Source organism: Cupressus sempervirens, chromosome 8, assembly GCF_028749045.1.
Source record: "Cupressus sempervirens isolate cs-2001-9-10 chromosome 8, ASM2874904v1, whole genome shotgun sequence".
NCBI classification, from domain to species: Eukaryota; Viridiplantae; Streptophyta; class Pinopsida; order Cupressales; family Cupressaceae; genus Cupressus; species Cupressus sempervirens.
The window spans coordinates 747,225,058-747,250,114 of record NC_143125.1 but is presented as its reverse complement, the minus strand read 5'-3'; the positions used below and the strand labels follow the sequence as shown (position 1 = coordinate 747,250,114).

The 25,057-nt window shown below is 35.9% G+C and overlaps 1 protein-coding gene across 1 annotated transcript in view; it reads right to left on the bottom strand.

Moving 5' to 3' along the window:
• The window catches only part of LOC149544578 (ubiquitin C-terminal hydrolase 13-like), a 254,280-nt gene extending 231,740 nt beyond the window's left edge, over positions 1 to 22,540 (bottom strand). The window contains exons 1-11 of the mRNA XM_089795193.1: positions 22,283 to 22,540; positions 22,123 to 22,165; positions 18,957 to 19,083; positions 17,156 to 17,322; positions 16,544 to 16,803; positions 16,234 to 16,446; positions 16,039 to 16,147; positions 14,892 to 15,007; positions 14,600 to 14,698; positions 14,379 to 14,488; positions 14,176 to 14,250 (exon numbers count right to left, since the gene is read on the bottom strand). Coding sequence (XP_089651319.1) covers positions 14,176 to 14,250; positions 14,379 to 14,488; positions 14,600 to 14,698; positions 14,892 to 15,007; positions 16,039 to 16,147; positions 16,234 to 16,446; positions 16,544 to 16,803; positions 17,156 to 17,322; positions 18,957 to 19,083; positions 22,123 to 22,165; positions 22,283 to 22,336 — 1,373 coding nt within the window. The 5' untranslated portion in view covers positions 22,337 to 22,540. The remainder of the gene's footprint in view (positions 1 to 14,175; positions 14,251 to 14,378; positions 14,489 to 14,599; positions 14,699 to 14,891; positions 15,008 to 16,038; positions 16,148 to 16,233; positions 16,447 to 16,543; positions 16,804 to 17,155; positions 17,323 to 18,956; positions 19,084 to 22,122; positions 22,166 to 22,282) is intronic.
• Between the last annotated feature and the right edge of the window lie 2,517 nt (positions 22,541 to 25,057).

Below are 25,057 nucleotides of genomic sequence, written 5' to 3'. Positions count from 1 at the left end.
TTGTAGTATTTTTACCACTGTAGTTGGCAACCTTCCAAACCCCCAAATCAACAAGAATAAACAATAAACTTGTTGCAAATACTGTTCACGCACTGTAGTAAATTCACTATTCATGCGCACTGTAGCAACCACTATTCACGCGCACTGTAGCAAAACACCAAATGAAACCCAGTGTGTTTGGAAACACCGTTAATCCTCCTGACTGTGTCTTTCAACAGTGAAGAGAATGCTAGCAAAGAGGAATTTCGTCCTCCAAGCCCGATAATCAGATATCCAGCAACATAACATTAATCTTTATTCAAGCATACTAAAAAGAAGTTCTTCCATTTCCTTTATAGTGTTCTCACAAGAGCTCAATCCTTCGTTTTCTTAATGTGGGATAAAACATAACTCCTTTTATGTAACTTATGTCTCCAATGTGTTATAAAATAAAAGGGACTCTTTTAATTTAAATATTTTCCACAAACTATAGTTTATGCATTAATAAAGTTAAATATTTAAATTTAACTTTATAAAATAGCTTTATCAATGCATAACAAATCTTATCAATGATAAACAAGTCTTCTTGCCGATTTTAAACAATTACCATCGACATACCATTGTCACTGGATGTCTAACCATGTCCAAGATGACTTACTATAAATAGTAAGTATGCCCAAAGTTGCCTCAAAACCCCTCAGAAAGACCTGCAACTGAAACTATCTAGGCCAAATGGCCTCTAAGTCCCTTTAATGTCCTGGTTAGCCTACAGGACCATGGGAAAATAGGCTAACGACAACATCATGCTACGAATGCTAAAAAGGGGACATTACAAAATCTGCCCTTAGCCAAAAATCGCCAACACCTTGAAGAGGAAAAATGAGAAGTGAGGAGGAAATGGGAGAGAGGCCTCCTCTTATACCCAACTTTCCTACTCCCTCCAAGCTGGCCGACTTGGACCCTGGGAGCAAGAAAAACAATAATTAATGCAAAATTATGGCCCACAATTAAATACTTAGCTAAAAATTAACTTTGCCAAAATAAAAATTGCTTTTTTAAATTGCCAATTAGATCCAAATTGCCAAAAGAAATTAAATAATGTCTTGGAGATATTAAATATTTCCATTTAATGAGGATTTAGTAATTAATATGTCATTAAAATTGGACTTTGGCTAACCAAAAGCCCTTTGTTCAATATTAAATTACCAATTTCATTAAATGGCAAAAAAAAGTTTTCAAGGCAAAATTAATCCATTTAAAGCCAATCTTTTGCAATTCAATTCAAATCGACTTTGCTAAGTAATTTTAGTTTTTTAAAACAAATAAAATTATTTCTCTAAAGTCTAAAATTGATTTTGCAATTTGCTTTCATCATAACAAAAATTTATTTTCTCACCGAAAAAATTTCAAGATTTTCCAAAAAAATTCAAATCTAACAAAATTTCATTTTTTGAAAATATCCAAATTTACACAATTATATCCAAATTTTCAAAAGAAATCGTCTAAGTACAAATCTTACAATTTTATCCTGTCAATAGTTGCTTTTTAAAATTTTAAAATTTTAAAATTTTTGAAACCAGGTGAAAATAAATCTAACCTCTCCCCTCTGGCCTGAAGGTGTCCAAGACTTAAAGTTTTCAAAAATCAAATCAAAAAATTTGGACAACTTCAAAAATTTGCCAAGGCGACTAAACAAAAGGGATCCCCAAAATTTTTGGGGCGATGGTGTGAGAACCTCACAATAGGATGTCCATCAAATTGAGAGAAAAAAACCCTCCAAATGATCTCAAGATTAAAGGAATTCCTCCCAAGACTCCCTTCCAATAAGAAAATCATATTGGAGGAATATTATAAGTTAAAAGATGAATGTACTAAAATAGAATTGTTTCCAAGTTTGATTTGATTCATAATGCAGATCTGAGCCACCTGTAAGTAAACGCCCAGCTCTTTCAAGTTAAAATTCTAGATGCTTCATAAAAATAAATCACATTCACATAGGGAGGATTTTGGATGGTAACTATTCAACTAAAGTAAACTAAAATGCAACAAAATCTGACTTGAATTCCTGCCTACATTAACGAGTCAAGATTTGCAAGAGGAAGAAAAGATTTAAGTTTGAGACGAAGGGAAATCTTTTTCATTTGAATGTTGAAAGAATTATCATGAAACGTTTAGATTTCTTCATGTTGTTATTCTTATTATCTTTACGAAACTTAATTCAATTTCTTTCTTGGTTTTGCAAGGTGGTCATCATTGGAGGAAGAGAAGTTGGTATATGTCCAAGACTTCAATGGTTATCTTCATGTTGTTATTCTTATTAACTTTACAAAATTTAACACAATTTCTTTCGTGGTTTTGCAAGGTGATCATAGTTGGAGGAAGAGAAGTTGGTAGATGTCCAGACTTCAAAGCCTATATTCATGTTGTTATTCTTGTGATCTTTAAAAAGTTTAACACAATATCTTTCTTGGTTTTGCAAGGTGACCATTGTTGGAGGAATAGAAGTTGGTAGATGTCCAAGACTTAAAAGGCTTTAAGTGGATACTTCAAGGCACAAGATCGAGGATTCAAATGAAGAAAATTCAACATCAAGGCTATCAAGAGGTAAATTCAAACCATGTTCAAAGTTTACAAAGATGCAAGGGGTTCAAGTAATAACAATGAGAAAATTTCAGGAGTGAAAGATGAAGAAAGTTTGAGAAGACGAAGCAATTTGGGAATATACAATCACTATTGAAGGCTTGGCAATGTTGAGTATCAAGAAATATTATCCCATCACCAAAGGATTGATCAAGTCCACAAGATGAAAATGATGAGGTAGCACCTAGTTGTCTTCTACTAATCAGAAAATTTCAATTTCAACATAGTCCATTATTGGCCCATGGGGTGGTGCCTTCATTTAATTGGTTGATATTATGAAAACACTAATTAGGGTTTGTAGGGATTAATCTTGGTCCTTGATTTGAATGGATCTTAGCCCTTCATTGAAACTGAGCATCTATATAAGGTTGAGGGCTTCTCATTCGTAAAGTAGTAGAAGGTTAGATTAGAGTATGCTAGCTAACAGAAGGATTTGATCAAATAGTTCTATGCCATCATTTGTAAAGTAGTAGAAGGTTAGACTATAGTAGGCTAGCTAACAGAAGGACTTCATCAAATAGTTTATATAAAGTCATCAAAGTTAATGATAATTCATTGTTGGTTTTCATGGTGGATTACTTAACGTTTCTTTAAGTTCTTGCATCGGTTCCTCAATCCTCAATTGGAATAGATTTCAATTCATGTTGAGATAGTTTAAATGGATGAAATAAATTGTGAATCTTTACTTGCAAGAATCAAATATAAAACTAGGCCACTAGCTTCTTGCTAATGTTAGGAGTGCCTTGTATGATGAGTCAATGGTTTGTACTTAACTTCAATTGATATTATGTCTTTAGTTTGCGTTCATTTGACAAAATTATAGAGGGGATATTGATTTGAGTATTCCTTAGAAGCTTGCACTAAGTAAGTGGAGTCGCTATGAAGTATATAGCATCGAGTAAGCTGAGGGTTATTATTGTTATCAATGGCTTGACTACTATTCATTAGCCACGACGGGGTCTAACGGCTCTGTTTATGTCAATGTTGCACTTGAGACATCACAAAATACAAAGAGCATACAAACAAGTACTAAATGCCATACTACTAGACAATTTAACTAGTTAACAATGATAGAGTTCTTATGATAAACTTTACTTAATTTCCAAGAAATGAGATTACAACAGGGATTGCCATTGGTCTACGTTCATTATAAGCATATTGAGTAGTGTCACAAAGTCCTGACATGTGCTTGTCGAGTCTTCTCTACCATTCAAGTGGAGAACATATGTGTTAGTGACTCAAAACATTGTAACTCTAGTGCCCATTTCCAACACTTTATGCCCAATCAATGATGGCCCTTTGTGATTTGTCAACACTGAGAATGTGCACCTGGCTTCCATTCCACTCTATGTCAACACCCTTCTCTATTCTCATCCACCAAGTCATGACTCTCTGACTCCTATCCCAGTTGTAGTGTCTTCTACCACTACTTGTCTTCCACATCAAAAAAATCGAGAATGCTTGGTGAATTATCCCATGCTCCTTGCTTATGTGTTCCTGCAACTTGATGCCCGACTGATTCAATCTAATGTTGAACACACACTCCTAACCTCAAGACCATTTAACAATGACGTCATGGTTGTTGGCATGTGAGGTTGTCATCTCATAGGCCCTTACTCAAATAGTTTACCGAAGTCTAATTACTACCAGTTTACCAAGATTTCCAATCAAAAAACTATCTTCCCCGTTCATACCCTACAAACTTCCTCCTTTCATATTTTTCCGACCACTTGCTTACTCCCTAGAAACCAACCGATGCCCCCAAAGTAATGCTTAGCTAACTTTAGGATGTGCAACTAGTAACCTGTCTCATCCGTATTCCATTTGTGGCTCTATTTTTTTGTCTCAAGTGCCCTCCACGTGGGTATCTCCTAACACGTCACAATCCACCCTATCAATTAACTCCTTGTTTCACAACATGTCCCTTACCATGTGTCCAACTTAACATTCTTGAGACGTCATCGAAGGCCGACAATTCATTATTTTCACAAGCTTAGGTCGGGGACATTAACAGTCCACCCCCCTTGAATTTTCTTGTCCTCAAGCGAATTCGGTTCTAATTGTTGTAGCAACTCCTCCCCCTCCCATGCTACATCCTCATGGGGTAGATTTCTCCATCGCACTAAGTATTCCTTAATGGTTCTTTTGTGAAGTACACATTCCCTATTGTCTAAAACAGCTTCAAGAACCAATATCAATTTCCCTTCATCATCCAATGTGAGCAACTCTATTAAAGGAATCAAATTCTACCCAATCGCCTGTTTGAGCTGAGACACATGTAATACATTATGTACCTTAATGTCCGTCAGTAAGTCCAACTTCTACGCCACTTCTCCAACCCACCTGATCACCTTAAAGGATCCATAATATCGGGACTTCAACTTTTCCACACTGTTCCACTTAAGAGAGGACTGCCTATAGGGCTGTAACATGAGATACACCATGTCTCCCACTTCGAAAGAACACTCTACCCTATGCTGATCTGCATACTACTTTTGCTGGTTTTGAGCTTTCTACATATTTTCCCTAAGTGATTTCATGATGTCCTGTGTTTCCTGCAACCATTCCTTCAATTTGGGTGTCCTATTGTCACAAAGGAGCAAGTCTAAGAAATTTGGTGCATCATAACCATAGAGGGCCATGAAAGGTGTCATCTATATGGACATGTGATGCATTGTGTCACCATTGTGTAACCACTTCACCCATCTCTTTTGTTGTCCAGCAACATAATTGCGTAATAACCTTCAAGCCATTTATTCACTATCTATATTTGACCATCAGTTTGGGGATGATAGTGAGTGCTCGAGGTGAGTTATGTGCCACACAATCTGAAGAGTTCCTGCCAGAATGAGCTCGTGAACTTGTCCCGATCACTAACAATGGTTCGTGGCAACCCATGTAATCTCAAAATCTCTCTAAAGAAGATCTCAGCCACTTGAACCGCAGTGTGGGTGGATGGAATAGCTATGAAGTGAGAAAACTTGATTAACCAAACCACCACTACATAGATACAATCTCTACCCTGCACTCTGGGTAAGCCTATGATGAAATCCATTGATATGTTGTCCCACTTCCACTCGAGTATGGGTAACGGCTATAATAACCCACCAGGATAAGAGTGTTCATGTTTGTTTCACTGACAGGTTGCGCACTCCCTCACATGCTGCCTCACATCCATTTTGAGCCCCTTCCAAGCAAACTACTCCCCCACCTGCCTGTAAGTCTTGAAGTAGCCTTAATGTCCTATCATAGGTGAGTCATGAAAAGCTCTAAGGATTTTTCGCTTCGTCGTAGAGCTTGGCACCAACCATATCCTGTCCTTATACATGATTAGCCCATTCATAACCATATACCTCTCATCCTCGATAGTACCATCTATGATACCTCAGGCCCAATCATCTCTAGCATAATCTGCCATAATCATCTCTCTCCAATCATCCAACAATGCCCCAATCGCACACAAAGTTGGCCTGCAAATAATGCATCAGCAACTATGTTTTTCTTTCCTTTCACAAAAACTATATCAAAGTCATATGCTTGTAGTTTTTTGACCCAATTTTGCTGCCTATCATTTAGCTCCTATTGCCCAAGGAAATGTTTCAAACTGTTATGATTAGTCTTTACTGTAAACCTACTACTAATCAAGTACTATCTAAACTTGGCTAAGACATGCATTATAGCCAACATTTCCTTATCATAAATATTGTAACTCCACTCACCCCCTCTCATCTTTCTACTCTCATAGGCAATCAGATGTTTGTCCTGCATCAATACTACTCCCACCCCTTCCCCTGAAGCATCACAATATAACTCAAAGGACCTAGTAAAATTGGGGGTAGCCAACATTGGGCAAGAGCTCATCAACTACTTGAACCTATCAAAATACTGTTGTGACCTGTTTGTCCACTCGAAGGTGTCCTTCTGAGTCGAGTCTATGAGGGGGGTTGTTGTCTTTCAATACCCCTTCACAAAACATTGTAGAAACCACAGTCCCATGAACCCTCAGAGATGTGAAAGGTTCTTGGGTGGGGGCCAACCCATAATAGCACGAATCTTCTCTGGATCCACTCGAACACCTTCTACACTAATGATGTGCCCAAGATATAGTAGCTCTGTCATGCCGAACTCGCACTTTGACCTTTTTTGCATATATAGCGACTCCTCCTCCAAGATGCTCAAAACTATGTCTAAGTGTTGCAAGTACTCCTCCCACGTCTTGTTATAAATGAGTATGTCATCAAAGAAAATCAATAGAAATCTCCTCAACTGATCCCTAAATGTATTGTTCATGCATGACTAGAAATTTGGCCGATGTGTTGGTCAACCCCAAAGGCATAACCAAGAACTCAAAAGGGCCATAATGACACCTAAAAGAGGTCTTCTCCACATCATACCAATTCTCAAGGGTGCGATTATTAAGCTCCTTGTAGTCAATGCACATCTGAAATGTCCCATTTTTCTTCTTGACTAATACCACTACTGAAGCAAAGGGACTCTTACTAGGCCTGATGTGACCTATCTCCAAGAGCTCCTTAATCACCTTCTCTATCTCAACCTTGTACCTCTTCGGATGCTTGTAGGGTGTAATAATAACCAGTTTGGCTCCCTCCTCTAATTCAATCACATGCTCCATACCCCGGTCTAGTGGTCTACCTGCTCGAATATCATCAAACACTTTAGAGTGCTTCTTCAATCAATCCTAAATCTGCAGTGGGTACTCATGCTTCTGCTACATACTCCTTTCCGATATCATCACAACTCCTACTACCCACTGCACTTGATCATGTTGAATGAGCCTCTCCATGTGCCTCAAAGATATCACCTTAAGCACCTTATATGAAAGAGCTCTAATCACTACCTTCCCACCCTAATGCTTAAACTTCAAGTCTATCCTATCCAAATTGAAAGTGATCTCGTGTAGGGTCTTCATCCAAGTCATGTCCAAAATGCAATCATAATCACTCGTGGGGACCACACAAAACCTACTTGTCATATCATATTCTCTCATATATAGGGGCATATCCTTTATTACCAAGGAGCTGAGAAGTCGATGTCTAGTAGCCACCATGACTCTTAACTCTCTATGCACATCTATCTAGAGCCCTAATCTGTCAACAACTAATTCTGATATAAAATTATGTTTGGCACCTATATCTACCAAGGTAATCACTCATTGTCCTTGAACTGTGCTCCTCGCACAGAAGGTAATAGCTTGCTCATCACCTGATAGGGGGGCTATCACTTTCCCTTCAATCACCTCATCATCTGTGGACTCACCTCCCTTGTTGTTTTCATCTCAGAATGGTTGTCTTCCCCTTCTAATAATGATTCCTCTGCTGAAAAATATTCCATGTTAGCTGCCTTAGTTTTGAGAGGGCATTTGTGAGATAAGTCCCAGGGTTCCCTACAATGGAAACATAACTTCTTCCTTCTAAGTTCATTAAGTTGATTGCTGTCCAGCATTTTAGTTTCAGACCTTTGAGGTTGCTCTTTGTGGGAGGGATTCTTATCTTTGTCTCTTTTGGAAGTGGAACCCTTAGTAAAAATCTTTCTCTAGATATGGTTGGTCCCATGTCCCTCGCCTTCTTATAGGCCTGCTAAAATAAAGTTGGACTTGGTCTTTTGATCCATCCTCTTTAACGGTTTTGTAAGGACCTCCATAAAGAGCATTAAGAGCCTATTGGGTGCTATATCAGTCACTAGGGCTGCTAGCCTTTGAAATTCAGCTATGTAATTATCAACACTCATCCACTGTTTCAGTTGTGCTAATTCTTTAAAATATAACTCAAGATCTTTGTTATCAAACCTTTCGATCAATGTTTCTGTGAAGTCAATGAATGTAGTAATCTGATTATATCTCAAGGTAATCATACCATGATTCCACCATTCGCGCACCAGTCCCTCTAGGTGTAATACTACAAATTTAATGGCATCTTCCTCCAGCGTAGTATTCAGCTGAAAATATATGTCTGGCTTTTGGACCCAAGCCCTTGTGGTCATCTTACCCATTCCATCATAAGAGGGGAGAGAGAATTTATTAATCTTCCTTAGCAACTCCATCTGTTGGCCTTTGTTGCCCCCTTTGGCATGTGTCTCATCCTCAAGTCCATGTAGTTACATAAAGAAATAGATGCCCTAAACTCATCTCCTTCTGTTGCCCATTCTCTCAACAATTGGCCCTAAACATCCTGTAGTTGCACCTCTTTACCTTGCTGGACTTGAATTCTAGGAGGTAAATTTGGAATGCTTGGCCTTGAACAAGTGGTCCTTGCTGGTCTAGGCGCTCTAACAAAATTATCAGCCACCTGTATTCCTCCATTTGGTCCATTTTGGTCAACCTGTTGGTCCACATTGTTAACTGCAGTAAACCCGCCATTGTTACCCATATTTTGACCATCATTAACTCACCCATTGTCATTTGATGCACCATGACCCCCAATGTTGTTTTTTGCATTATTGTCACTAATATTCACATTGATCCCCATTTGTCTTGCCTTCATTTGAATAATGAATTCTACCCGTTGATCTTGTCATTGTGCTCTTAGTTCAGCCAACACACATCCCTAGTTGATGGTTTCTATCAGCTACCTGAACATGTGTCTCATTGTCCTCTGCATTTCGTTCACCCATATTCTCCAATATTATCTCCTCGGAATCTGTATCACTAGGTTCAATCTCAATCTGCAATGACGTTTCACTTTCAAACTCTTGATCACTTTGGCCCCTAACCAAGGAAGGACAGATAGGAGAGTTGATGGTCAAGCAAGGGTTGCTCATGTGGATGATGATGCACAGTCATCACATTCAGAGGATGAAGAAAGAGGAGAGGAGAGGTTCTAGTTAAAGAAAGGGTCTTATTGAGCGGTGAGACTAAACTTGGACAAAGGAGGAGTTTGTTTCGTACCAAGTGCAAGTGCAAGTGTAAATGTTGTGATGTGATTGTTGATGGTGGAAGAACTGACAACTTGGTGTCAGAGGAGATGGTCTGAAAGCTAAAGCTCAAGAGGGAGAAACACCCCCAACCCTATCAGATTGCTTGGGTGCAGTATGATCATAAGGTCCTGTTTAGAGAGCAATGTTTGGTAAAATTCAAGATTGGGAGTTACCATGACGACGCTCTCTGTGACATCATTCCAATGGATGTCTACCATTTATTGTTGGGAAGGTTGTGGCAGTTTGATAGGCATGCTATACATGATCGTCATGCAAATACATACTCTCTGACAAAGCATGGAGTTCGCCACAAATTGAAACCCTTGATAAAGGAGGGTGAAAAGGTACGCAGTAGTGCTAGGGTATGTCTTGCTAATGGAAGAAAATTTCTGGATGGCATGAAACATCAACGTATGTATTATGCTTTAATTCCTAGAAAGGATAAGGAAGGTAGTAGTGAGATTCCACTTGAAGTTTCAAGTCTATTAAGTGAGTATGGAGATGTCATCTCTGATAATGTTCAAGAAGGGTTGCTGCCCGTAAGGCAAATCAATCATCAAATAGATTTAGTCCCTGGAGCTAGTTTGCCTAACAAGGCTACTCATAAGATGACTCCTACTAAGACTGAGGAACTAAACAGACAAGCTCAGGAGTTGTTGAGGAAAGGTTTGATTCGAGAGAGACTAAGTCCATGTGCAGTACCTGCAGTGCTGGCACCAAAGAAGGATGGAGAGTGGAGAATGTGTACAGACTCTCAGGCTATAAATAGAATAACCATCAAGTATTGGTTTCCTTTGCCAAGAATAGATGATCTTATGGACTATTTAAGTGGAGCACAGTACTTCACAAAGATAGATCTCAAAAGTGGCTATGACCAGATACGAATACTAGAAGGAGATGAGTAGAAGACTGCATTCAAGACCAAGGAGGGTCTATATGATTGGTTAGTCATGCTCTTTGGACTGACCAATGCACCAAGCACCTTCATGCGGCTTATGAATGAGATACTAAAGAAATTTTTGGGAAAATTTGTTAGTCTATCTCGATAATATTTTGATTTTCAGTAAGTCTTTGGATGAACATTTATTGTACATTCATAGTGTCCTTGAACGGTTGAGAGAAGAGAAATTGTTGATTAATTTGAAGAAGTGTAGCTTTGTCAAAAGGGAATTAGTATATTTGGGGTTTGTTGTATCAGTTGAGGGTCTCAAAATGGACCCAGAGAAGGTGAAGGTCATCTTGGAATAGCCCACTCCAAGGTCTGTCACTGAGGTGAGGTCATTCCATGGTCTGGCTAGCTTTTACAGGAAGTTCATTAGGAATTTTAGTAGTATATGTGCACCCCTAACTGAAACAATGAGGGGGGATAGAAAAGAGTTCAAGTGGACTACAGGAGCTGCAAGGAGTTTTGAATTACTGCAGAAGAAGGTGACAGAGCAACCTATGTTGGCACTTCATGATTTCAACAAAGTGTTCCAAATGGATTACGATGCTAGTGACAGTGTTATTGGAGTTGTGTTGAGCCAAGAAGGTAAGCCTATTGCCTATTTTAGTAAAAAATTGAATGATGCAAAGAAGAAGCATTTTGTTTATGATCAGGAGTTCCATGCAATAGTTCAGGCCTTAAAGAAATGGAGGCATTATCGGTTGCCAAAAGAGTTTGTCTTCTATACTGATCACTAGGCATTGTAGTACCTAAATAGCCGAGGTAAATTGAATTAGAGACATTTGAAATGGGTAGAGTTCCTGCAAAGCTATACATTTGTATTGAAACATAGAAGTGGAAGGTCTAATAGGGTTACAGATGCATTAAGTAGTTGACAGTTGTTGCTGATAGTAATGCAGGTTGAAATGGTTGGGTTTGATGAACTCAAGAATCTGTACCATGAGGATCCTGACTTTGTAAAGGCTTGTAAGGCTTGTAAAGAACCTGTTACTCTAGATAAGACCAGGTGGCTAGATTACATGATTTAGAATGGTATGTTGTTCAAGGGAATTCAATTGTGTATCCTAAGGAGTTCCATGAGGGAAAACTTGATCAAGGAGAAGCACAGTGGAGGAATGGCAGGACACTTTGGATGAGATAAGACCATTGTCATTATTAGAGAACATTATTTTTGGCCTCAATTGTCACAAGATGTGAAGAAGTTTGTGCAAAGTTGTCGAGTATGTCAAATAGTCATAATACTGGACTCTATCAACCATTGCCTATTCCATCGATCAAAGCCTTGGGAGGACATAAGTATGGATTTTGTTCTTAGATTGCCAAGGACACAAAGGGGTAATGACTCAATATTTGTGGTGGTTGATAGGTTCTCCAAGATGGCACATTTCATTCCATGCCACAAGACTCATGATGCAGTACATATTGCAGATTTGTTTTTCAGAGAGGTGGTGAGGCTACATGATCTCCCAAAAAGTATTGTTTCTAACAAAGATACTAAATTTGTGGGGTATTTCTGGAGGACTTTTTGGAAGAAGTTGAAGAAAGAATTGAAGTTCAGTTCTGCACATCATCTGCAGACTGATGGGCAAACAAAAGTAGTGAATAGGAGTCTGGGCAATTTGCTAAGGTGTTTTGTAGGAGATAAGCCCAAGGGATGGGATTTGATTCTACCACAAGCAGGATTTGTTTACAATAATTCTGTAAATAGGAGTACTGTTAGATCACCATTCCAAATTGTGTATGGGAGTAGTCCAAGGACTGCACCAGAGTTGAGGAAGATGGAGCAAGGGGGGAGGACAAGTGCCAAGGCAGAAGACTTTGGTGAACATGTCAAGAACCTACATAAGGAGTACATGCACATATTACCAAGATGAACCTACAGTATAAGGCTAGAACAGATCAAAAGAGGAGACATAAAGAGTTCCAAGTTGGAGATCCGATTTATGGTATATTTGAGGAAAGAACAATTTCTAGTGGGTACCTACAACAAGCTGAAGATGAAGAAATTTGGTCCTTGCAAATTTTGAAGAAATATGATTTAGGAAATGCATGAGGTGGAGTTGCCAGATGGGATTCACATCTCTCATATTTTCAATATTGCAGAGTTAACAGAATATCATGATGATGGTGCAGATAAGGAGTTGATGCTGGAGCCATGTCCAATTCCTACTTCTATGAAGGAAGAGATTGAAATATTTATGGATAATCGTGAGGGTCGGAGTACCAGAAACAAGCAGTATGAAGAATACCTGGTGAAGTGGAAAGTATGACCAATAGAAGACTCAACTTGGATATCTGCGACGGAGGTTGCCCAGTTGGGTTTTCCCCTACTAGCTATAAAGTGACAGGGTCACTTTTCAATCTACATTGGGTGCCTAATGCAAAAGCATCTAGTGGTGTAAGGGTAATCCTGTATCACCCAAAAATATGCTTAATATAAGTTTCTGTTTAAAGTGTTTTCATTTCTGAATACCCATTTGGGTCAACTAAAGATTCCAACTCTCATAGTTCCACTATTGCTCTTCTAGGTTAGAATTTTTGAGCACCTTGGGATATGTGCCAATATAGAAAATAGGTTATTTTATAATTGAGCCATAATTATAATGAGTTAGAGGGTTTAAGTTGGAGGAATGATTATACTCGTAATTTAACGCACTCCAGAAAAAGAATCAAGTCAAAAGGCTTTACGGTTTGAAAGTTATTGCAGTTTTAAGTTGCCTGACAACCTCCTAAGAGCACTTCAAAATCAGATTTGAGGCACTAAATGGCCTCGTACGGACCTAAAAAATGGGGAATGAGCAGATTTGCTCCATAAGGCTATAGGGCGCTTGGAGAGCTTTCCGGAAATGTAAACGGTTCATCAATCGGAGTCCCAGATCAAAAGTTATGCCTCTTGGAAGTTGGATTACCATTTTTGAATTATTCTAATTTTACATTGACTTCTGGCGTGTTTTCTAGAACCTTCTGTTTTGGCAGTGGATGGCAAATGGCATATTCTAGAATGTATTCCTAACCCTAAACCTAACTTGGTACTTAAGGACATTTCTAGCATTGTAAAGGCAGTTTTTTGGTGGAGTTTGGGAGAGCATACCGTGAGGAGGATTTTCTCCAGATTCAGACAATAGTGTAAGCCCATAGGGCATGTCTTTGAGTCTATTTTCAGTGTACTAAATGTAATAGCAGATCACTTCTGATAATAATATTCCCCTTTTCCTGTTGTGTTCATTTTGTTTTGGGTTGTGCCCTCATCAGATTTTGTTTTGCCTTTAGATATATTTTAGCTTGTAGCTTCTCAAAAGCCTTGGATTGTCTCCCTCTTGCTGCCATCTTTAGCAACATATCCAAGTTCTATTGACCTATATTAGTCAGTCTAAACATCAATATGATTACATTCTTGTTTCTATTTTTAAACAATGCTTGATTACTAGTAAGAATTTTTTTAATGTTCCTATCTGACACAAAAAATTATCATCAAAGGCCTGTCCTATTTTTATTTTGAAACAATGCTTGATTACTAGTCAGAATTATTTAAATGTTCCTATGGCTAAGAGATGACACCAAAAATTCTCATCAAAGGCCTTTGCCGAAAAAACATGAAGAAATGATTACATGAGAAAGACTACTAGCTGAAACCAATGTGGAGAAATACAAAAATGGGTTTCAAACTCATAAATTACCATTGCTCAGATAAGAGAGGCCTGATGAAAGCATAATAATGTCCAGCATTGGCTCCTCCACTGTGAACCAAAACACTGCAATAGAATTGCAAAATTTAAGTTAATTTAGTGAAACACAAACTATATAAAACTTAAATGTTACTTAACAAGAATGCAAAACAAACTGTGCCTTCACATAAGCCTGCAGTACACAGATATTTTACCTATACAGAGAATAAAGATTCCGCACACTTCTATCTGCATCAGAGGAAAGATATCGGCCATCATCTTTATCCAGGTCAAGTTGCAATGGGAACTCATACCTGTCATTGATCTGACAGTGATAAAAGATAATGCATTATATTTATACAACAAAGTGAACCAGAGCAATTTCTATACCTTCTACATAAACCAAGGCAATCAACATTGCATGGATTCGTGTTACCTTTGCCAACAGATTTCTGGTATGGTCATATTCAAAGCGTTTTAAATGAAGTTGCAGTATAGGCGGGAAATCCGCAAAACAAGTCTCCTTTCGAGCATCCTACAGGAAAAGAGTAAGGTAAACATCAGAAAATTATTGTCCAATCGACAGAAACATGCTCAGAGGTACAAGAACTTAAATCCTAAATTAGATCAGAAATAAAGATTTGACAACATGGTAGAATTAGAATAACAAGAATTTTGTTGAGTAAAGAAAATAAAAGAAATCATTTTTCAGCAAGAATTTTTTGGACCTGGAAGCCAACATTCTCTACTTTGTATTGATTGTCACCTTCAAGTTTCTCAACTTGAATGTATTTATCTAAAGAAGAATAGACATCCATGCAGCCCCTGACATCAAGCTGAAGATCTAAGTAAGAAGAAACGCAGTTAGAAAATGCTCAAGTCATACCAGCTATGTTTATAAAATAACAAAAAAATGATAGGTTCAAACTTCAAACATAAAATATTTTTGAGAAGAAAAAAAAATGTACAGTTTTTACATTTTTGTATTAAGTAAATAAAGGGCTCCTGCTATGTAACATAAATTTATATACCATCTAGAATCTATTATAAGATTTATATAAAAATATTGTAGAACTAATGGGTTAAACCTTTGCAAGATATAAGATTAGAAAGGAGATACAGTCAGTGGTGCAAGAGCTGTAAACTAGATTACTGCTATCTGGTCTACACTTGAAGTTTTAAATATCAGATATATCCTAACACACTTCCTTATGATTTCTAACAAATTTGACTCCAACAAGGATATGTACTTCTCTCAGATTTGTGGTATTTTGACAGTGAGACATTCCTTCAGGAATGCTACCATCAGATTAACATAACATCAAGTACATATTGAGCACAAGTATACATTCAGGTATGTGGTCTCCCCATTTGTTGGTCATTTGATTCACTCAAAGCCAATTCAAAAAGCATAGGGAACTTTCTTTCGTATTGAATAGTTTCAAAACAAAGAACCTTCCAAGCCAAGGCCTACTTCCGTATTCTTATGGACACGTCTCTCTGCTTCTCGCCACAAATATTATATCATCGAGACTTGAAAATTAATTCTACATGTTAGATTCTGAGATTGTTTTATTAAGTATTTAAGAGAAGTTTGAAAATGGTGAAACCTCAAAGAAAAAATCAAAGATCTCAAAAGCTACCAAATTTTATTTTATGAAGGCCTACCCTATACTTGTTATCTTGATTTTTTTTTTACTTAATTAGGATGATTTCACTGCTTAATAAACTTTAAGGGAGCACCAAAAGGAATGTTCATTCAATTCCAATAGCAGCAAAAACATAAAATCAAAACTTCCTTTTCCTTCTTGCTACCATGGAGAACAGATAGGACAACCAGAAACGTCAATACAAAATGAAAATGGAAACCCTTACCATAAAATGGCTCTTGGTTTGTAGATTTATAATCCATACCAATGCACTCTATGCTATTCCTTAGGTGTCCTTCAAATAGTTTTTCAATAGTTCCTTCAACTGAAGTCCCCTGTAAAAGTTTAACTGTGTCACTTACAACATATTAGAATACCCATCCAGCATTTCAAGAAAGGGATTAAATTATGAATAAAATACCTTCATTGTCTCTTTTAACTCATTACATAACATTGTGTTGAACTCTTGTACATCGCGCTGCTGATATGTGTCATATATACTCCATCCAAATGATCCTGTAAGTTCTGTTGTCGATACACTATTATTGCTACTCTGCATATTATAAAACAGGTGCTGCAAAGCGAGAGGAATTCTGGTTGAAGGTATATTTTCCATTGGCATACGATACACTGCCTGCAGACATTTCAAGTTAAAGAATCATATCATGTTAACTGAGCTTTTGTTGTATCACATTTAAGCATCAGATTTTCAGGTTCTGAAGTACAGTTACCCTTCTGAAATATGGAATGTGATACAATGTTTGCAGCAACGAATTCAAATAGCATGTTGCTCCTTGATTCTTGAGGCCAACAAAATTAATCTCTTTCTTTGCATCAAAAATTGACAAATCCACATATATTTGAACCCTTGCTATCAGAGTTAAAGCATCATCACACAGAAAACCATTTCCAGGATTGCAAATCACATTATAGGAAGCAAATGAACCAAAGCCCCACTCTGTCGAGTTTGCAGAAAACCGATGTCTGTATTCTGTAGCAATCAAAACAAACACAATCAATTTTCAATCTTGATAATCAGTCTCAAAAGTTCCACATTGGACATACATTTTTTCATGGTAACAGAAAAATTCAATCCAAGAAATACCCCAAGCCTCAGAAAAATGTTCCTTGTATATAATGGATATTGAACTTGAGCATAACACCCCCTACTATAAAGTATAATTGGTATCTCCGTACAATAATCAAAGTTTTCAAGACCATCTGTGCTTCAAAAGCATTGCTATTTCTTGATAGACCTATATTGCTCAACCATGATAATAAAGGGAATTGTAAACTCAACTTAATGTCATGTCAAAATAAGATTATAATAGAGAAATGTGTACCTTTATGAATAGTGATTTTCTGTTCATTGTGATTAAACACTCCAAAGTAGCACTGGACCAACACTGACCTTTCATTTGTCATTAAAGTATCCTCTTGAGAGAGCTCTAATAAGACTGCCACTTGATCGTCCTGGCCTTTACATCCTCTTGGATAAAGAAGCACTCTCCTGCAGGCATTAGAATTTCATTCTCATAAGGACTCTAGGAGATCTAGCATTAGACACAATTCAAATGAATTAGCAAATACAATGAAATAAAACAAAATATGCAGAGGGCAATCTTTTGTGGAAATACTTGATGCTATGAAAATGGTCTGTGACATTGACAATTCCATGTCAGATATTGCAGTTCATATGAAATACTGGAGATTTTTTCGCACTTTTTTGTTATCATGCTTCACAAAGCTCTACTTTTTTATGATGATATCCAATGATTAGTTATGGGATGCCTTTAAAACAATAGTGTTTTGATATGCTTTCTGATGATCAATGGATAATTCTTTTTAGCAGGGCCCGTTCAGGTGTCTTTTTATTGGGTAGCATTTTCAAATCCATCTCATGGTTTTTTATTACTGCTGCAAAGGAAATGCTTCTCATGATTTGCTCTTCTGCAAACTTCTAGCTGCACTATACCAAGTTTCAGATTCTTGATTCTCAATGAAAGGGACTATGATGTCCTATGTTTTCTATGTATGTGAGGTGGGACATGAGATTTCATGGTCAAATTCCTTGGTGAAAACATATATTCTCAGATTTTTGTAATCTAATCTTGGGGTTTATATCGTGCTGTGATTTTTTCCAAAAACTTCTATATATGATAGGCTCCGTTTTCATGAGCCTCTTTGTTATTATGTTGGGGGGCTTCTTTAGTGGCTTGTTTCATAGGATCAAGATGTTAAGCACAATCATGTGCTTTCTTGGGTAGCTTCTAGGTTTTGATGCAGATTATACTCTATACTGCACTTTATATTGCAATGGGTTATGAACGGAGTTTTTCTTTCTAGTTCTTTTCTCTGGGAGCCCTCTTTTGAACCAGGTTTTTATTAATATAAATATAAAGTTTCGCTGAAAAAAAAAAGAAAATCTTATGTTCAATCTGAGCCCACTACTCGAGCAAAAAAAAATTAGGTTTGACAATAAGTGATAATATGCAAAAATATGTAAAACCTTATTGCCTGTATTGCATCTCTATTCACTTTTGTGAAACATCAACTCTTGAACACAGGTTGGAAAATATTGCCTTACATGAGCACCAAGAAGCATAAAATGGCAATACCACCAAATAATATTAACTGACATTGTCTGCATAATAAGCGCATTGAGAACTCTTTATGAGAAACAAAAGGAAAAACCAACAAAATTAGCAAAAGAATTGAAAATCACGCAAAGGATATGTAAGGAGCGCGTAATTAGTACCCTGTTTCAGTACATGGGTTATGCAAATTTTACATGTATATTGTATTTTGGTCTTTAGTGATCTCACCGTAATCAGCAGACACCATCTAACACCTACATTGGGTTTAGCAGAAATAAGTGGCAAATACAACCCAAGTCTAGTTCAGACATATCCTTTCATAAACTTTGGCTAGTTTAATTTGTTGTAAATCCTCCAAAATGAAGTCTAAGCTCAAAACAAAAATTGATGACTACAAATTTAGTCCAATTCGCACATATCTGTGTTAACTATTAACTATTGTAACCAGCTGTTTTCTAGCTCCCGTTACTATACTTATCCATGAACAAAAATACAATTTATGTTTTTTTCTTTCCATCACCTGTATTTATTCAGAAAAGAGGCATACCAGTTGAAATTTCCCACTTTGAATTTATCTGATCTTACAATCTCAGTCCCTAAAGCAGGGAATCCATGAACTCTCCAAACAAAATCCACATGCTCAGAATCATCTGATGTCTTGCTCAGTGTGGCTCCTAATAATAATTGAGTCTGTTAGGAACCTTTTACTCAAAAATTATCATTCTGAATCCAATTGAGTGCAAAACGTTCCTAAAATTAGACAATTGTGAAAATAGAAATAACATTAGATAACAACAACTAAATTAGAACTGCAATATCTCATAAAAGTACTCAAAGGAATCCATGTACTCTTAAAACACCCATCCATTATAGTAAATAACATCAAATCAAAAATACCACACTCATCCTAAAACAAGAATTCAACCAATGATGCTCAAATCAATCCTTCAAAATTACTTTAAAAGCATTAACCAATTGAATCATTTCCAATAAGTATTCTAATTATGCTCAAGTTTTTAAACCACGTTCACATCAACTCAACTACCACCGATTGTACTCAAATCCATCTAATAAAGAAAGATTGAAAAATTAAATTCCTTTAACAAACTCCAAAAGAACCATCGTCACATCAATATTATACAGAAGAATACAAATGGAATTGGCATTGAAAAACAATCACCATGCTGCAAACCAGTAAAAATTCAATCTACTAAAACAAATCATAAAACATTCAATTCAGCTAAAAATTTAAGAATCTTAAATTACCAAATTAGAATCCAAAACAGATGGATACATGTCTTGAGCTAATGCTCAAATCCATACATCACTGACACCTTAGAGTCAAATACATTCAAATTGAGCTACAGCCATTCAAACTAAAAAAATATCTTCCAATCCTTCAAATTTATATCTTCTTACATGTTTTAAAAGACACATTGTCCATTCATCTTATGGACAATATTTGGAGATATGAAGGTGAAAAAATAAAGTTAAACTAAAACCTTTTTTGGACAAGATTATTTACAACAAGAATGAAACCAATTTGAATTCATTAATATTTGTCACATCTCAAAGATACTCAAATCCACCACTCAAAAGTCAAACAATTCATAAAATTAGAAACTAGATATATTAACGATTTTGATTTTAATTTATCCAAATTTTAACTCTTTACCTAAAAAAATTCAAATATGCTAAGATTTCGAAAAAGTTGATACAAGGTAAAATTTAATTGTAATAATATTCCACTAGTGAACCCAAGGTTTTAAATCTTTATCAGATAAATTATCAAAGAGATCCATTATATAAAATAACGTTGATAATATTCATTCATAAATGCAACTCTAAAAACACTCATTTAAGTTAAAGCTTAAATCCTTAAACCCTTGTTCACAACAAAACCGTGTACAACAAGAGTGCAAACTGATTTGCCATTTTGAAAGCAGCAGATTAGTATATTAATTTATCTGCTAAAACAACTCATTAGATTATGTCAAAATGTTTTAAGCCTCAAGCAACCAAATCGGAATCCATAAAAATATCCTTGCCTTAAACAGGTACTTAAATAAATCCATGGAACACCTCATACAATATTCAAACTGGTCTGAATACTTAACATCCTTACACAAGCAAATCCAATTTTCCATAGTTACACCACCCTGGGGGACGGGGGGACGGCGAAACGGGGGGACAAGTTTTCGGGACGGGGGGACAGAGGGGCCTTAATTTGGGGACGGCGGGGGGACGGTGGGGGGACGGTGGTGGGGGGACAAGAGGGGTGTATATATCTATGCATATGGTATTTAAAAATGTTAGTTATGAAAATATGTATTGCAATATAGGATGTAAAGATGTAAAAGAGTGAATACTTGAAACATTGCATTGAATTGGAACATTGAACATTAAACATAAATAGTCGAATTTGCAAATACTGAATAACAGGATGTCCCCCATCCTCGGTGGAGGTGGTGGAATCTAGTGGCACCGCTGGGGACGGGAAGACGGAGTCCCCAAGTCTCCGGTGCGTTGAAGTCTCCGAGACGTCGGGCAAAAAGGGGGGGGACGCGTCCCCGTGTTACTATGCAATTTTCTCAACCTTTATTGAATTACAAAAATAAAAACTGACAACAAATATTTGTCAGCTAGAGCAACTCTGAAAATATTTATTTATCAAAGCGACTCTGAAAACCTTTAAATAAAGATAAAATTTATATATAAGTTTATATATACGTTTGCATCAAGTCATTTATAATGACAATACAAAACAAATTGCTCACATCAAGCCATTTGCAACTCCTTAGACCAATCGCGAAATCCATCAAGAAGTTCAAATTCCCAAATTATACCAGAATTTTCAATTCCTTCAATATAAGTCAAATTTCCTAAATCCATTATTAGCCCAACAAGAAATCATCCATTAAAACAGCTTTAAAATTGCAACTAAATCCCCCAAACTGATGTGAAATTCTTTGTAACTTTCAGAAAATCCTTAGAAGTAAAATACTACACAAATTAAGATAAATTATTCTGAACATCCGACAAATAATCTCACTTTCTCCCATTAAAAGCTCTTCCATGAAAATAACTTCAAACTTTAACATACTCAAAACCTTAAAACAAAATCTCAAAAACTCTCCCCAAATGAAAACCTAATTTTCAAGATCTTTATCAAATTCCAAATCAAAGAAGTCTATCAGATAGTTATCCACTAAAAAACTTTCAAATTAACCAAAAAAGCAAAATCGGAGAAATTATGCTGGAATCTTCAGACCATTCCATAAGCCGTCAAATTTTAATTTCCCATAACAATTCTCATGTAGTGCTGAAATCATATACATAACGCAGAAAACTTCCAAGCATTTTACAAGCAAAACACGATTTTCCAAATCTTTAACTTCCAAAATCCTTATCTGTTTCCAAATCAGGAAAAGCTATGAAGCATTAATCCAAGAAAGCAAGGTTCAAATTATGCTAAAATCTTCGAACTATTAGACAATTCTCCAATCTATCATTTTCCAAATCAAAAAAGTCATCTCCTAAAACGACTTTCGTATTAATCTGAAATCCTATAAAGCATGCTAAAATCTTCAAAGCATTTCACAAGCAAAGCACAATATCCCCAATCTTTATCAAATTCCAAGTCAAAGAAACCCATAGACACAATGCAAAATAAAATCCAGCTCATAAAAACGCATAGGAACTATATTTTTTACCAGTTTTCAACAGAAGCTCCAGCTCTGTGCTTTCCTGAGCGACCTGCTAAGTGAACATCCACATAATTAAACATTTTATCAAAAGCATATACACATTTCATAAATCAATTTCTTCATAGACTGTTAAAGATGTTCCGTTATATTTTTATTCTTTCCTCACCAGAGAAATTTCTTGAGGAGAGGACATTTTACTTGACAAATTATAGTGATTCATGCGAGGTTTTGGTGAGGCTGAGAAATGGTGAAGGCTTCATTTTAGTAGGCTGGCTGGCAAAAAGTTGAAAGCAGAAGTGTTACGTGAAAATGAACTGAAGTAAAATGGCGGCAGCTTATTAATTTAGCGAAGCTGCTAAATTGTTTCGCAAAGCTTTGTTTTGGGGGGAAATTTCGCGTCGATTTCGTTTCTTTTTTGTCCCATGTCGGCGCTATCAATTGCATGATATTTGACCCAAGTTTTTAGAACTTGCCTTCTTTGCTCAACGGTAATAAATTTTTCAACCATTAAAATATTTTTTCAAAAATTATATCATGGTAGATTAATTTTTGGTTTTGTTTTTTTGCGGGCGGGGGGGAAAGGGCGGGGGGGAAAGTCGAATGAAAAAATTTATAAAATAAACTATGATACTAAAAGTAGTCTGTTATGTGTATGGTTGGTTAAATATTTTATCTTTCGTTATTTATTTTTATTTATTTTATTTCAAAATATCTTTAATAAGTTAATGAAAAGTTCTATTTGAAGTTAAATTTTTTTTTTTTGAGTTAACACTAGCTTATATATATATATATATATATATATATATATATATATATATATATATATATATATATATATATATATATATATATATATATATATATAATAAGCTGAGAGATATCCTTCTCGAGGCATCTATTTTCATAATCTCAAAATTTTTATCATCACATATTTTTGTGAGTCTAAGAGGCGTGAGGAAATGATGAACGAAACACTTGACCTGCCTCATTTTTACTTCCATTTCCTGTCTTTAATTTTCACGATTTTAATTATAATTATATTTAGTTTATTTCTATTTTATTTTTTTGACATGTAAATGAACATCAATTTTTTTTCAAAATGGAAAATGTTTACATTGAAGATTGCTGCCATTGTAGAAAGCCTCTCGGCTTAATTATGTAAGCAAGTTTTTGTCTAAAGAAAAAATTTCTTATAAAAAGTATTTGTCAAAAAAATTAACAATTTCTAAAATCATGAAAAAAGAGATTTAAATGGAAGAACCAAACTTATAGAAGGATCATTCCAAACCATGTTACGAGTAAACAATTAACCTTGATCATCCTAAACTATGATACTGGGATAAATAGTATACCCTTCTTGGGCTACAATAAATGGTTTACAAGAAAAAGGAAAAATATGCAATATAAAAGACCTTATACAACAAGCCATCAAAAATACGAGAACCAAGGAAAGAAGAAAAAAATTAATGAAGATAAAAACTGTGTAACTCTTACTAATACAATGAAACAAATTTGGGATCGTTACAAGAGGCATGGCATGGATCTGATCAACCTCTAAAATACATCAAAAATTGGTGGTATGATAATTTCCTAGACTAGGTTAAGTATTCTAACCCTGGTTGAAAATTTTCAGGATATAAAGGAAAGATGGTTTCCTTGTTTAGATGTGTGAGTTGAATGTATGGTGTGTCTAGATACATGTGTTGCAAGCCTTGATGTTAGATTATCATAGCAGAGAAGAGATGTTGTTGGATGATTGAGTTCAATTCAAAGGAACTATTTTGTCTAAGTAAGTTGTAGATCAATTAGTGCATGATTATTGGATATTTTATCCTAAATGATTTGTGTTTCACTTTTGTCAGATCATTTTGACAGTCGATCTACTTGTCCTCAAGAACCTTTAAAAGAGTTAGAATCTTCTAGCAAGGGTTCGAGGTCTTTTAATAGGTTTTTGTCCTCTAACAGGGATTGTTGTACAATAGGAGTAGTGGTTGACTTCTAAGGGGGTTACATCCTTTCATAGTGAACTTATTTATTAGAAAACTATCGTATAGGCACCTTCCCTGTGAGGTTTTCACTCTAATCAAGGGTTTCCCTAGATAGCAAAGTCATTTTGTTATGGTGCATGGTTTCTTACTATTGTGCGTCATTGTTTTAATTGTTGGTGATCAGTTTTATAAGTTTGGATGTAATTCTATTTGTCCATAACTGATTCACCCCCCAATTATGTGTGGAATTTACTTCTTAAGAAGTTATTATACCACTAGTTTATGACATTATATAGAGGCTAACCAAATTCACTTCATATAGTTAGAATGCCATGCTTGTTGTAATGATCTCAAGTATGTTTCATTATTCTAGTTGAGATTGCAAAACCTTTTCCCTCATTGAATTTTTTCTCCCTTCCATAGTTCTACCAATATCTTTGATGGTTATTTGTGTAAGGCCTTGTAACTTTCCTATTTTGTTTTTGTTTTTTAGATCGTCAATTTTATCCCAAAGATATTATGTTTACCCTAGTCATGTAATCTAGGATGTTCAAGTCCTATTAATCTAGTCCACCATCATTAATTCTTTCAAAGTTTGGGCAATTTTCATTCATAATATATTAAAAATTTGTGAGAGGCTTCTACTCCTCACAAACTTTTGCATCTTTTCTAGTATGGTGTCTTCATTTATTTTTCCTTATATGGAGTGGGTACATTATTATACGCTCATTTTAATTACACTTTGAATCTAAATTAGAGTTATGGTTCAATTAGAAAAGGGTTAGATTTTGTATAGGGGGAATGTGAATCAAGAAAATAAACCCTAATTTCATCACATAACCACACTTACACAACTCAAAGAGGGAGTTAAGGAGACTGATTCTTTCAATCCTAACTCTAAGGTAGCTAGATCAAGAAAGATTAGTGTCAATCGAGTGATAAAGGATCACTAA